At 44.0% G+C, this 14,122-nt stretch overlaps 1 protein-coding gene across 7 annotated transcripts in view; it reads right to left on the bottom strand.

The window, feature by feature from the left end:
- Positions 1 to 14,122, bottom strand: part of myo15b (myosin XVB) — a 248,999-nt gene that overhangs the window by 171,056 nt on the left and 63,821 nt on the right. For all 7 annotated transcript variants that reach the window (XM_069929307.1, XM_069929308.1, XM_069929309.1 and 4 more), the window contains 2 exons: positions 11,021 to 11,169; positions 4,246 to 4,291 (listed from right to left, as the gene is read on the bottom strand). In XM_069929307.1, the coding sequence (XP_069785408.1) occupies positions 4,246 to 4,291; positions 11,021 to 11,169 (195 nt within the window). The remainder of the gene's footprint in view (positions 1 to 4,245; positions 4,292 to 11,020; positions 11,170 to 14,122) is intronic.

The raw sequence follows: 14,122 nt of genomic DNA, 5'->3' as shown, positions 1-14,122 counted from the left end.
GCATTGGAGGGGAAGCTTGTGTGGGGAAGAGAGAAATGGACTGATATTTTGGTGGAATGGGAAAAGGCATTGAGGAAACTAGGGTATTAAGTGAGGAAAGCAGGGTTTTTAGGGGAGGTAGTTAGAGGGTTGATAAGCTACTGCATGAAAGGTTACCATGGATTGCAGGGAATGTGAGTTGTGGTCACAGTGAGATCACTCATGACCTTGAAGGTCCACGTGGCCGACCCTGTTCCTAACGGACAGGTCTGTGTGAACGGCAAGAGCCAAATATTGGCCTGTCTGTCATTGCACACCATGTAACAGAGGGAAATTATGAAATTCCGTGCTGGAGAGTTTCAAAGATGGGGGAAAGAGTGATGGTTTATTTGCAGAAACCAATCATCCTGAACAGACTGGGGAGATGTATACACATGTTAGCCAAGAGTTTGACCCAGCACCTAGATATCGCTGAAGGCAGAACGCAGTTACAATTGGCCGCTCCTAAAGTTACAAATTCATCCACCCTTCTGCAAAAAGAAGCCACCCAGGTGGCAGGTGGAGCCTGGCTGAGAAAATAGCTTTATCGACACATGCCAGAGCCCATCTTCTGCACAGCACCATGTCACAAACTACTGGTCTGGTGAAGCCTCCCTAGCAGTGCCCACTCGGTCTAGAGTCATTCAGCATGGAAATAGGTCTTCGGCTCAACTTGCCCATGCTGACCAACTAGTCCCACCTGCACTCAGCCAATGTCCCTCTAAACTCATCCTATATAATACCATACATCCGTCCACCTGCCTCAACCACCTTCTGGGGCAACCTGTTCAATACACCCACCACCCTCTGTGTAAAAAAAAAGTTATCCCCTCGTGTTCCTGTCAAACCACTCCCCCTCTGTCATTTGGTTACTAATTCCCCTACTCTGGGCAAAAGACTCTCTGCATTCACCCACACAATTTTGTACACCTCTATGAGATTACCCTCATCCTCTTGTGCTTCAAGGAATGAAGCCCCAGCCTAGTCAACCTTACCCTATAACTCAGACCCACCCCCTCCCACCCCGAGTCCGGGAAGCATCCTTGTAAATTTTCTCTTCACCCCCTCCAATCTGACTCCCTGAAATAGATGCTTACAATGTTCCTGTGGTCACTCAACTGAATCACACTCATTGAGTCACAAAAGGCCATTCTTGATGCTTTGGTCAGAACAATCTCAAAATTTGGAACGACAACATTCCAATGATAAATTACCAGATGTAATTCAGATGCCTGGATAAACAATCCTCAAACCAGAAGAATTTAAATCCACCATGGAATTTAAATTGCCAATAACCTAGCACTTAGCAAAGACTAAATGAGAACGAGGGGCCAGGGACTCAAGATTTGAGGGAGTGCATTTGGATCGGAGATGAGGAGGAACTGCTTTTCCCAGAGAGTGGAATTCTCAGCTCTGAGAAGCAGTGGAGAGAGATTGCTTCATTGACTATACAGGGATAGTTTTTGCAAAGTAGGGGAATTAAGGATGATGGGAATGGGAAGGTAGGAAGGATCTGCTGTGATCTTATTGAATGGCAGAGCAGGCTCTCAACAGGCTGAATTGCCGACTCCTACTTCTTATGACTGGTCATTGGTAATGGTGACCAACCCACCACCAGATGGTCATGAAACACCTACCGATGTCCTCTAGGGAGGGACATCTGCAGATCTTACCATATAATAATTACAGTACAGAAATAGGCCATATCGGCCCTTCTAGTCCACACAGATTTAAGTGAAACTCCACTGGTACCATCTACCTGCTCCTTGCCCATAACCCTCCAAACCCCTCACATCCATGTACTCATCCAACCTCCTCTTAAATGACAAAATCGACCCTGCTGCAACCATCTCTTCCGGAAGGTCATTCCACTCAGCCACCACTCTGAGTGAAGAAGCTTCCTCTAAGGTTTTTCCCCCAATCCTTAACCTACGACCCCTCATTCCAATCTCTCCTACCCTCATGGTGAAGAGCCTATTCACATCTATTCCCTTCATAATTTTAAATACCTCTCTCAAATCCCCCCTCAACCTTCTATGCTCCAATGAATAAAGTCCCAGTCTACTCAATCTTTCTCCATATTCTAGATACTGCAATCCAGCAACATTTTAGTAAATCTTCTCTGCCCTCTCTCTACTGTATTGATATCCTTCCTATACACGGGCTCTATGTAATTCAAGACCCACCCACGTGGCTGACTTTTAAATGGCCCAGTAAGCTACTCAGTTCAGGGTCATCAGGGTGATGGCTGACTTGATCCAGAGATAAATGAATGAGACATAGATGTCAATTAATATGCAAAAATTAGCAATAATTATCAACGCAGCATTTAGAAATTCCACACCTAATAGGAAAAGTAATGAAAACATGGGAGCGACTGCAGCGGCTGGAACCTGGAACAACCTGGTGGAAGAACTCAGCGGGTCAAACATCATCTGTGTTGGGCAGGGTGGGGGGGAGAAATAGTCTATGCTTCCTGTCAAAAACCTTTCATGAAATATAATACATTGTCATTTTTTATTTTATTTAAATTTAAACACTCAATATAGTAACCAACCCTTCCAGCCCATGAGCCCATGCCGTCCAAATACCCCAATTAACCTACAACCCGCGAATTTGTAAAGAAGTAAAATCACAAGATGCTGGAGAAACTCAGCAGGTTAAACAGTATCCTTTATAGAGCAAAGATACATAAACCAATGTTTCAGGTTTGAGCCCTCTTCGAGGTATGGAAACGTGTCGGCAGGCATCCAAACTAAAAGGTGGGGGGAGGAGGGTGAGGCTTGGTGGGGGGGGAAATGAGCATGGTCACAAAGGCAGGAGGTAATAGGTGGAGAAGGGAGGGAGGGCACAGCTGCAAACAAGGGGAAGAGGGATGTCTGGATGAATAGAGAGGGAAGGGGTGGAGAGCCGAGGGAAAGAAGGGCAGGGGGAAGTCGCAGAACCTGGAGAAGTCGACGTTAATGCCATCTGGCGGGAGAGTGCCCAGATGAAAAATTAGGTGTTGTTCCTCCAATTAACGGATGGTCGGTGGGATAGTACATGAGGCCATCGACAGGCATATGAGCATGGGAGTAGGATGCAGACCGAAGTGGTTGGCCACTGGGAGATCCCTGTCTGTGGTGCGGACAGAGCGAAGGAGCTCAATGAAGCGATCTCCCAGTCTGCGCCCAGTTTCTCCGACGTAGGGAAGGCCACAAAGGGAGCAGTAAATCAGTCCTGTGGATGCATAAGTGAAGTGTGGTGAGGGAGGAAGGTGTGGGCGCAAGTGTGGCCCCTCCTGCGGGCACATATAGATTGAGAAGGTACAGGATCCTGAAGACCAACACCTCTAGGTTCAAGTTCTTTCCAACAGTGATCAGGCTCTTGAAAAACCCCTCGTTACACTGATCAGGGCTGTCTGCTAAAGTCTCTTTATTTTTGCATTATTGTGAAGATGGCCTATCTATCTTATATATTTATTGTCTCTTTTAATTTAAAAATTCAGTCAATTTATTATAGTTTTTCTTTACCAGTGTCTTTCGGCTGCTTCCAGTAGGAATTGCAGTGCAGATGCACATTGTTCGATGTGTGTTGACAATAGCGTTATTATTAAAAGGGCAGCTACAACTCAGAGATCAAAAGATACATAAATTACATACTGGCTGCAAACTTCAAATGATTGCTTTATATTTGATGTTAATCCTTTATTCAAGCAAATATGTTGATAATTGCAATGAAAAGGAAATCGAACTGGCCTATATCTGCACCGCAACAATGAGATTGGCATTAGCTGTGGCAAGAAAATGTTTGGCGATTACTTGGAAAAATGAGACTGATTTATATTCAATGGTGGCATTCAGAAATGAGATCTTGTATTTCACTGTAAAAGATAACATATAATCTACTTAATAATTATTCATTTTTTGTTAAAGTTTGGCACCCATATTATATGAGATATATGGGTTTGAATTTGTAATAGATTTTTTTTCCCCGCTGTTGGTGGGGTTGCACCGAACCATGGCAATAGTTATATGAGTTGATCTCCTCTTCTATCTTGTAGTCTTTCCTCTTTTCTTTTGGGATAGCAGAGGGAGTTAGAGGGGGGTTAGGGTTGGGGGTGGAGGATTGTAGGGGATAGATATTATGTACCTATTTGTATTTTGACTTTGTATGATTTATTTTGATCAATACATTTTTTTTTTAAAAAAAGAGTATTTGTTTGACAGAGAAAAAGAAATTACACACCTTTTTACTGTTTGGTTTAATGCACCGGATGAAAAACGGATTGCATCTGAAAAAGAAAAGAACATCAACCTTTTTACGGCATTACCTTACAGAAACATCGACAATATTGAAGGGAGAACAAGCAGCAACTTCCCCGCAGAAGGGAGTTCGAGCTTGTGGAATAATTGGGTTGAGACAAAGACTGTGTCATAGCCCAAAATTTAACTGGGCAGAAGAGCGAGGAAGAATGGGCTTGGGTGAATAGTCACCCACTCCATGAGGGGTAAATGCAGGCAGGCTTTTTCCACTGAGGTGAGGTGAAGAACTAACCAGATGGCTGAGTTCAGGGTTAATGGTCAGTTACTCAAGATTGTGGTTGAACAGAGGTCCAAATTCATACATCCCTCAAGGTCACCGCACAGGTTGATAGGATAGTTAAGAAGGCATATGGGACACTGTGCTTCATTAATGGGATATTGAGTTCAGGAGTAGAGATGTAATGTTGCATCTCTACATATCTCTGGTGAGACCCCACTTGGAAGATTGTGTTCAGTCCCGGTCACCTCATTATAGGAAGGATGTGGAAGCTATGGAGAGGGGGCAGAAGAGATTTACCAGGACGCTGCCAGGATTAGAAAACAAGGTTAGCAGAGCTGGGTCTTTCCTCTTTGAAGCGTAGAAGGTTGAGAAGAGACTTGATAGAGGTTGACAAGATTATGAGAGGCATAGACAGGGTGGACAGCCAGCGCCTGTTTCCCAGGGCGGGATCAGAAAACACCAGAGGACATGTACAAAGTTAAGGGAGGGAAGTTAGGGGAGACATCAGGGGTAGGTTTTTTTTCCTCACAGAGAGTTGTGAGTGCCTGGAATGCCTTGCCAGGGTTGGCAGTGAAGACTGAAACATTAGAAGCATTTAAGGGACTCTTAGACAGACACATGGATGAAAGGGAAATAGAGGGTTATGGGTAGGGAGGGTTTAGTACTGTTCGACACAACATCGAGGGCCGAACAATCTGTACTGTGCTGTAGTGTTCTAAGAACTAGAGGACATGGGTTATGGATGAAAAGTGAAATGTTTAAAGGGAACATTTGGGAGAACTTCTTCACACAGGGTGTGGTGGGAGTGTGAAATGAGCCACAAGCTGAAGTGCTGAATGCGGGCTTGATTTTAAAAAAATTTGAACAGGTACATGGTTGGGGGAGGTATGAAGGGAAATGGACTGGGTGGGATGGACTAGGCAGAATAATATATCAGCACAGACTAGATGGGCCAAAGGGACCGTTTCTGTGCTGCAGTGTTCTGTGGTTTTACGAAGGGGGAAGCCATAATGGGCAGAATAGCCTTTTTCCCTGCTGTGATTTCAATGAGTCGAGTGACAGCCACTTGGTTAGGCCTAACCTGGGATGTGTTACAGGCGCCATACAAACTAGAGGAATTCACCCAGAATTCGTCACGAGCGAGGCTACTCTGTCCAGGATGCAGCCACAAGCTTGTGATGGGTTAAATGTGATGACTTTGTGCAGTACACTGAGTAACATCAGCTGAAGGCAGACAAATGTACAGCATGGATGAGTTGGGCTGAAGGGCCAGTATCTGTGTTGCATCATCTACGACTTCACCAGGATGATTAGGTTGTAATATTACACACAATTTGGACAAGTACAAAAGTGAAAACATTTTGGGAGGATTTAAACTTAATATCAAATAGAATTACAAAAAAAATAAGATAACAAAAGATCCATCAACCTTCTTGTTAAACAACATAAAAAACAAAGAATTAGGCCTAAAATTAGACAGGGCTCAAAAAAGATTTGTTTTGATTGCGCTTCCAGCAACAATAAAGTGCATAATGATAACTTGGAAAATGGAAACAACCTTAAAACTACAACAATGGTCCATAGAAATGAACAAGTGTATTCCATTAGAAAATCTTACCTACAATCTAAAAGACAAATATACTTTAATTGAACAAATTAGAGTACGTTAGAAACTGCTGACTTCATCAGACCTTCATCTCTTAAAGTAATAAGATACAAGTACAAAAATATTTCAATATGGAATTTAGGACAACACAATTTCTTTTTTTTCTCTTTTGTATTATTTTATTGTTTATTTATTTTTCTTCTTTCTTTTATTCTTTCTTTGTATTATAAGGAGTGGGGAAGGTGGGAGAAAGGGGGAGAAATGTTACTGTGTATATTTTAATGATGAATGTTTGTATATATTGTGATTGAAATGGTTCTCAGTGAAGTATTAAATAGAAAATTATATTTAAAAAGTAGGGATGGAGGCCTGACATGGCAGTGAAGAGAATAACATTGTTCTTACGACAGCGGAGGACTGATGTTAACCATTCTGCAACACGGAACACAATAGCCCTGCTCAGGTCGGGCTTCTGTTTAAGTACCCGCTGCCGAAAGAAGAGGATTCAGCAAAGAATGGAATCAGGCAACAACCCTGCTGGAAAGTGAAGGCCTGTGCTCCAATATTCACTGTACTTCATGACAAGCCGTTCCAGTACAGGTCCAACACTGGATTCATCCTATTGATATTGACTCCAGGAGGAACTCAGCACCTCAGGTGGCATTCATGGGTAGAAACGGTCAGTCAGCATTTTGGGGTTGGAACCCTTCATCTAAAGGGCCAGACCCAAAAGGTCAATCCGTGGATGTTGCCCAACCTGCTATAATTCCTCCAGCAGTCCACAGCTTGCTCAAGATTCCAACATCTACTGCTCTACTCTTCATCAGATACGTTTGGGTCACAGAGGTTGGGGATAAATCCAATCCAGATGGTTTCTGCCCAGTCCATTCTCCATCAGCATTGCTACTCACGGGTGAGCCAGTCGCTGATGTTAAGCTTGGGATTCACCAGCAATGCTCGGCTCGGCCAAACGGCTCAATTCCCAAGCTGAGGTGATAGCGACTGCCCATTGACTTCATCGAGTCTGGCTCAAAGAAAGCCCATCGTTGCCGATCCACCTCACACAAAGGAAGATGGCTGCAACTGTGGGATGTCAGTCCACCTAGCCCCTGGACACCACTGCTGGTGTTCCTTCATCCTGCCCCCAACTGTCTTCAACGTAATACACAAATGTGCTGGAGAGACTCAGCAGGTCACAGAGCAGCCATAGGAAGTAAATGGTTCAGGCCTGACCCTTTGTTAAGTTACCCTTTACTTCCTAGAGATGCTGTGTGACCTGCTGAGTTTCTCCAGCCTGTTTGTGTATTGCACTCAACCCTAGCATCTCCAGACTTGCCTGTTTAACCCCAATGGTCTTCAGCTACACCACCAATGGTTAGAAGTGGGGATATTCCCTGATGATTACCCAGTGTTCAATTTTATTTGAATACCTTCACAAACAAAGCCATTGTCACCTGCCTACAGCAAGGCCCAGGCAACGTTCACGGCAGTGGTTACTGAGGATATCCTGGGGGGGGGGGGGGGAATCATCCAGTGAAGTTATATGGATAGAATTTCAGAATGAAGGGGTGATTGCTTTACTGGCATTGTACTGTACACCTCCCAGTGGTCAGAGAGATTTAGAGGAACACATAGGTGAGCAAATTGCAAAGAAGAGGTAAAATAGTGGGGGAATTTTAACTTTCCTAAAATAGATAAAGATTGACGAAGTGCACAGGGAAGAATTTGTTAAGGACGATGTGAAGGTTCACGTTGATGGGCAATCAATGCAGGAACACCCAGATCCTAAATAGTGAATGGATAAACATTGGAGCAACTGTTCCTTTAAATTTGGCTAACATTTGTAATGTTACAATAATAACCTTTATTTCTCCCATGGAGAGAAATTCCAGCTTCTAGATAATGTTGGGGGGTGGGGGGGGAAAGCATCCAAATGAACGTTAGTAGCACTGAAGGTCAAAGATTCTAGGCCACAGACAACATTGGGACTGCAAAGAGTTAACTGTGGCTACTGAGCTCCATGGGTCCATGTGTACACCAGAAACCTCTTTGAAAATGTAATTAAGAACATCAAAAATTGAGTTAAGAAGTATAAAATAGTACATCAATCAAAACAAACTCAGCTGAAAAATCTGGTGCATTCCCTGTGACAAGATTCTACAGAGTGAAGCACGAAAGTCTGCAGATGCTGTGACTGTAGTAAAAATCTCAGCCGGTCTTTTCAGTGTCCATAGGAAACAAGCAAAGATATATTGCTTATGTTTTGGCCCCAAGCCCTTCTTCAAGAAATATGCAAAGAATAAGCAGAATGAACGAATAACAGGAAATCTCAGAATAGAGACAGTCCTGGCTGGGGAAGGAATCCAGACCAACAAAAGGTGTAAGTTGGATATGATAAAGGGAGAGGTGAGAATTGACGATCTGACAGGAGGCAAGGAGAAGGGAGATAGAAGGAGCTTTGGGGAAGGTGATGGGGGAAGAAGTCAAGAGGGGGGGGGTTAACAAAAGCCAGAGAAGTCAATATTAATGTCATCTGGTTGGAAGGGGCCCAGTCGGAAGATGAGGTGTTGTTCCTCCAATTTGCGGGTGCTCTCAGTCTGGCAGTGCACGAGACCATGGACAAACATGGCAGCAAGGGATTGGGATGGGGAATTGAAATGGGTGGCTGCCAGAAGATCTCCACCATTAGGTGGAAAGAGCAGAGGTGCTCAACAAAGTGAGCTCTCACACCGTCTCTCAGAGAGGAGGCTCTATACAACCTACAATGGATCACAAACGCCCTCCAGTGGAGCAAGCAGCACTGCAGCTTCATAGTCACAAAACAATAATGCCACAAATTAAAGTTACCTAATTTTTTTGAAACTATATGCTTCAGAAATTTATACACCACAGTGGAGCAATAGATTGTGTAATGCCTCTAAAAAGAACAAAAATATTCAGGTAAACGTCTGCATCTCCAAAGGTAAGCACAAAGTCAGGGTGCAGGGGTCACCTAAGGCTCCGTTGACCACATAATTATGGAATGGTAAACTTACTTTCAGGACAAGTGTTTTTACTACAGTCACAGCTTCTGCAGACTTTCGTGTTTCACTCTGTAGGGAATGCAAATCAAGGTGACACCAGATTTTTCAGCTGAGGTTTGATTCATGTACTATTTTATACCTCTTAAGATATAGAGTTTATTGCTCCTTGAAAGGTATGAGTCACACAGCATGCATCAGGCCCTTCAGGCCAATGTGTCCATGCTGGCCAAGTTGGCATTTGGGTCATATCTTTCTCAACCGTTCTCATCCATAAACCTATTTAAATGTCTTTTGAACGTGGAACCCACTTCTTCAACTTCCTCTGGCAGCCTGTTCCTGGTACAGACCACCCTCTGAGTGAAAAGGTTGTTCCTTGGGTCCCTCTTAAAGGTCTTCCTTCTCACTTTAAATCGAGGGGAAAAGACTGTGAGTATTCACTTTATCCAAGCCCTTCAGGATTTATAGAAGCTGGGACAGATTGTGAAGCTTCCCCTGTGCCTCATTCATTCCATGTCGAGGACAATATGCGGAGTGCAGGATAGAGATTGAGAATCTGGTGGGTGGTGCCAGAACAACAATCTTGCTCTCAATACCGTGCAGTGAAGTTGCATTGAACTAATTGTGGTCCTGTCAGGAACTCAGCGAGCGCCATCCTAGTGCATTTCTGTGGATAATTTCACTCACTGGAGAGGATCTGAAGAGTATGATGGTTTAGCTCCAAAACAGGTGAAATATCACCTCTAGGCTCTGATTCTGAGACCAGGGATTGGAATCAGAGGACCTTTCTCCAAGAACTCGGGGAGAAAGGCCTACAGCTCATCACTTAAGACTGGAATAAGAAGGAAGTTCTCCCTGGAAGATTGTGGATCTATGGAACTGTCTAAGATGCGCAACATGATGTCAGTTATTGGACTAAAGGAGAATCAAAGAAGAAATAAGAGTTAGAGCCAGTGATTAGATCAGCCGCAATCTTATAAATTGTTGAGCAAGATTGAAGGGCCAAGTGCCCTTCCCTGCTCCTTTCTGTATTCTTAATTACGAGAAAGATGTAGAATTAGAAGCTATTTAGCCAACAAACTTGCAAAGATGTCTTTCCTCTATATGGCCTTTCATAGACACCATTTCCATTTATCTTCCTTCCCTTCCACCTCTAACCCAGTGGTTCTCAACCTTTTGCTTCCCACTCACATCCCACCTTAAGTAATCCCTAGGCCCTCGGCACTCTGTGACCAGTCAGGGGTTGCTTAAGGTGGGATGTGAGTGGGAAGGGAAGGTTGAGAACCACTACTCCAGACCTAATTGTTAGTGAAATATTTTGCTTGAGAAAAATTGTCATTGGCCCCATTTTCTTTGGCGTTCTGAAACCGTGCACATAACGAGTCCACGAGGGACGATTAAAACAGTGGTTTTCAAACGTTGTCTTTCCACCCATCTTAACCAATCCCTTATTAATCACGGAGCACTGATGGCACAGGGATTACTTAAAGTGGGATGTGAGTGGAAATAAAAAAGGTTGAGAACCACTGCTCTAACTTTGACTGAGACTTTGCCTCAGTTAGTAATTCCAATGGAACATTCCAAACCCTCGTAATCCAGTGTGTAAACATCTCTCAACCTAAAAGATACTTCCATCCTCCGAGACACTAAACCAACAGTAACTTTCAAATCATTAGATCCAACCCAACATCGTTTTAAATGCTGTCATCAAAACAATCTTAGTCCCTTCTGCCATGTTGTAAATGAACCATTTCAAATATTATCTCTGCCCTTTCACATCACAGTTTGTCAACCTCTTTACTATTGAAATTGTTGGGAAGGGAGCTGCAGTGGAAATGGCACAATCACCTACCTCCCCAATCTTGCGAGAAGTTCCAACAGGCTATTCTGAAATTTGGCAGCCGTAGTCGGTGAGTGGTTTCGATGCCCTCGCCCTGTGCCTCTCATTCTCTTCTGTTGTTGAAGACTCTCCTGCGCCCTTTTGAACAAGTCAGAGACCATCTGGAGCAAGACATTGAGTCAGGTCAAAACCCTGGTTCTCCCAGCTGGAGCAGGACTGGTTCTGAAGGCTGAGGGTACAACTTCATAGGTCAAATGGACAACAGTATGGCAAACAATGATGTAGATCTTTTACAAATGTTCCTCACAGTGCAGGGAAAATATACAGTATTCTATTAACTGAAGACAACTATGTTGAGACATAGGGGAATAATTGAGGAGACAAAGGGAGCAACATTTAGGACATGGTCAGCAAGGATGTGATAAAAGAAAATGGAGGAATTGGTGGAGACATCAAACAGACAATGAGGAAGGCAAAGAAACATGAAATTAAGTTGTCCAGGAACATTAGATATTTTACAGACCAAGAAGGTTAGGGTAGAACATAGAACATTACAGCACAGTACAGACCCTTCAGTCCTCAATGTTGTACCAACCACATATTCCTGAAAATAAGTACTAAACCCTCTCTACCCTGTAACCCTCTATTTTCTTCCATCCATGTACCTGTCTAAGAATCTCTTAAATGCTCCTAATGTTTCAGCCTCCACCACCATCCCTGGAAAGGCATTCCAGGCCCCCACAACTCTCTACATAAAAAAACTTACCCCTGATGTCTCCCCTAAACTTCACTCCCTTTACTTGTACAGACATCCTCTGGTGTTTGCTAATCCTGCCCTGGGAAACAGATGCTGGCCATCTACCCTCTCATAATCTTGTAGACCTCTATCAAGTCTCCTCTCATCCTTCCATGCTCCAAAGAGAAAATTCCCGGTTCTGCTAACCTTGCCTCATAAAGACATTTTCCAATCCCGGCAACATCCTGGTCAATCTCCTCTGCCCCCTCTCCATAGCTTCCACATCCTTCCTGTAATGATAGAAATGGGAACAGGGACAGGCAATTGCAGGGCAAGAATTCGAGAGAAATGTCAAATGATTACTTTGTCTCAGTACTTAATGAAATGGATGGATAGTGAATCAAGGATGAGGTCAGAGAATGAATGAGGCCAGAGTGTGGGGGGAAGCTGAGTGTCCACTGGCTTCAGGGCAGAAAGTTGGTCAAGGATCCACAGGGATTGGCCCCGCGACCTCTGCTGTTCACAATTTACATCAATCATTCAGACTCCGGGACCAACAGCAGAATTCCTAAGTTTGTGGATAATCCACAATGCATGGGGAGACTGGTCAACACTGAGGATTGGAACTAATTACGAGGATAGTAATCAACTTTCAAAGCGAGGAAATAATTGGCAGATAAATGTGAGCGGGAGCAGGGTGGGAGGAGGACTAGGGAGGCGACTTTTTACTTGATATGTGCAAGTCCAGGTGTAATGTAGAAACACGAGGATCTCCAAATAAAAATGGACTTATCAGTAAATGCTGAGCTACAGGTTAGCTTAATTCTAGATCAAAAGAATTGAAAGGTAGAGAACTTAAGCTAACCCAGTCTGGACCGTGAAACGTTGACTATCCATTTCTTTCCGTGGATTCTGTCTGTCCAGTGAGTCCCTTCAGCTGGAATAAACCTTGGTGCGAGAACACTTTGCCTATTGTTTCTGCTTCTGGTCACCGTATTAAGGATAGAGAGGCTCTGGAGTGCAGGCAGAGAAGATTTATAAAGGAAGCGTAAGAACTACACATCAGGAATGGATGGACAGAGCAAATCTCTCTAGACCAGTGGGTCTCAATCTTTTACTTTCCACTCACCTACCACTTTAAGTGCTCCACGTGCCATCAGTGCTCTGTGATTAGTAAGGGATTGCTTAAGGTGGAAAGAAAAAGTTTGGAAACCACTGTTTTAATTGTCCCTAATTGACTCGTTATGTGCACGGTTTCAGAACTCCAAAGGAAATGGACCAATGACAATTTTTCTCAAAGTATTTCAGTAATAATTGGGTCTAGAGCAGTGATTCTCAACCTTCCCTTCTTACTCACAGACCACCTTAAGCAATCCCTTAATAATCACAGAGCACTGATGGCACAGGAAGCATTTAAAGTGGTATGTGAGTGGAAAGAAAAAGATTGAGAACCACTGGTCTAGAGGGAATGATTCAATGAAGATCTCAAAATTATAGAGGATTTTGATGAAGAAGATGGTGAGAATGTTTCTTTCTTCCTTCCCCCACCCCCCCCCCCCCCCCACTACCCTGGATTATATCAGAAGTTGAGGCCATCAAGTTAAGACAGTATCTAAGATATGCAACAGAAAATTCAGGAAAACCTTCTTGAATAAAAAGTGGTGAGAATGTGGAACTGGTTGTCACAAGCGGTCATTGAGGCTACAGAACTGTACACAAGACTACAGGAAGGAGAATAATAATATTGGAGAGGATGCAGAGGAGATTTAGTCATGAAGAACTAGCGGTCGCATTCTTACCTTCGTCGGGAGCAGTGCCGGCCGCCGCTGTTGATGTAAGCAATGCGACGTGCGGCGGCCGGTGGGGGAGGGGGGGGGGTAAAAGCATGTACGTGCAGGTGCGTTAAGCATCAGTGTACGGGTGATGAATCTCAGATGCAGGAGGAGAAGAGTGAGAGCGTCAGGATCACGCGAGTGGCGGTGAGAAGGTCAGAGGGGTTTCGCCGGGTGGTGTTTGGGGAGTTGAAGAATGCAATATTGCGTCTGCAGAAAATAAAAATGAAAGTCGACTTCACGGTGTGGCTGAAAGAAACAAGTGAGTGGATCCTTTATTTGTTTGCAAGCAGTGCCGTTACAAGATATTCCAGATGCAGCAATACATTCAGTGTTCAAGATTAAATTGTGTTCTGAATATGCAGGACTGGGTGGGGGAGTGGTTCTATGCTGTAGTGTTGCATGCTGGGTGGGGTAGTGGTTCTATGCTGTAGTGTTGCATGTTGGGTGGGGGAGTGGTTCTATGCTGTCGTGTTCCATGCTGGGTGGGGGGGGGTTTCTATGCTGTAGTTTTCCATGGAGAATCATTGTGAGGAGGGTAGAATC

Source organism: Narcine bancroftii, chromosome 3, assembly GCF_036971445.1.
Source record: "Narcine bancroftii isolate sNarBan1 chromosome 3, sNarBan1.hap1, whole genome shotgun sequence".
NCBI classification, from domain to species: domain Eukaryota; kingdom Metazoa; phylum Chordata; class Chondrichthyes; order Torpediniformes; family Narcinidae; genus Narcine; species Narcine bancroftii.
Note: the sequence above shows the minus strand (reverse complement) of the source record. Positions and strands in the feature narration are given on the sequence as shown.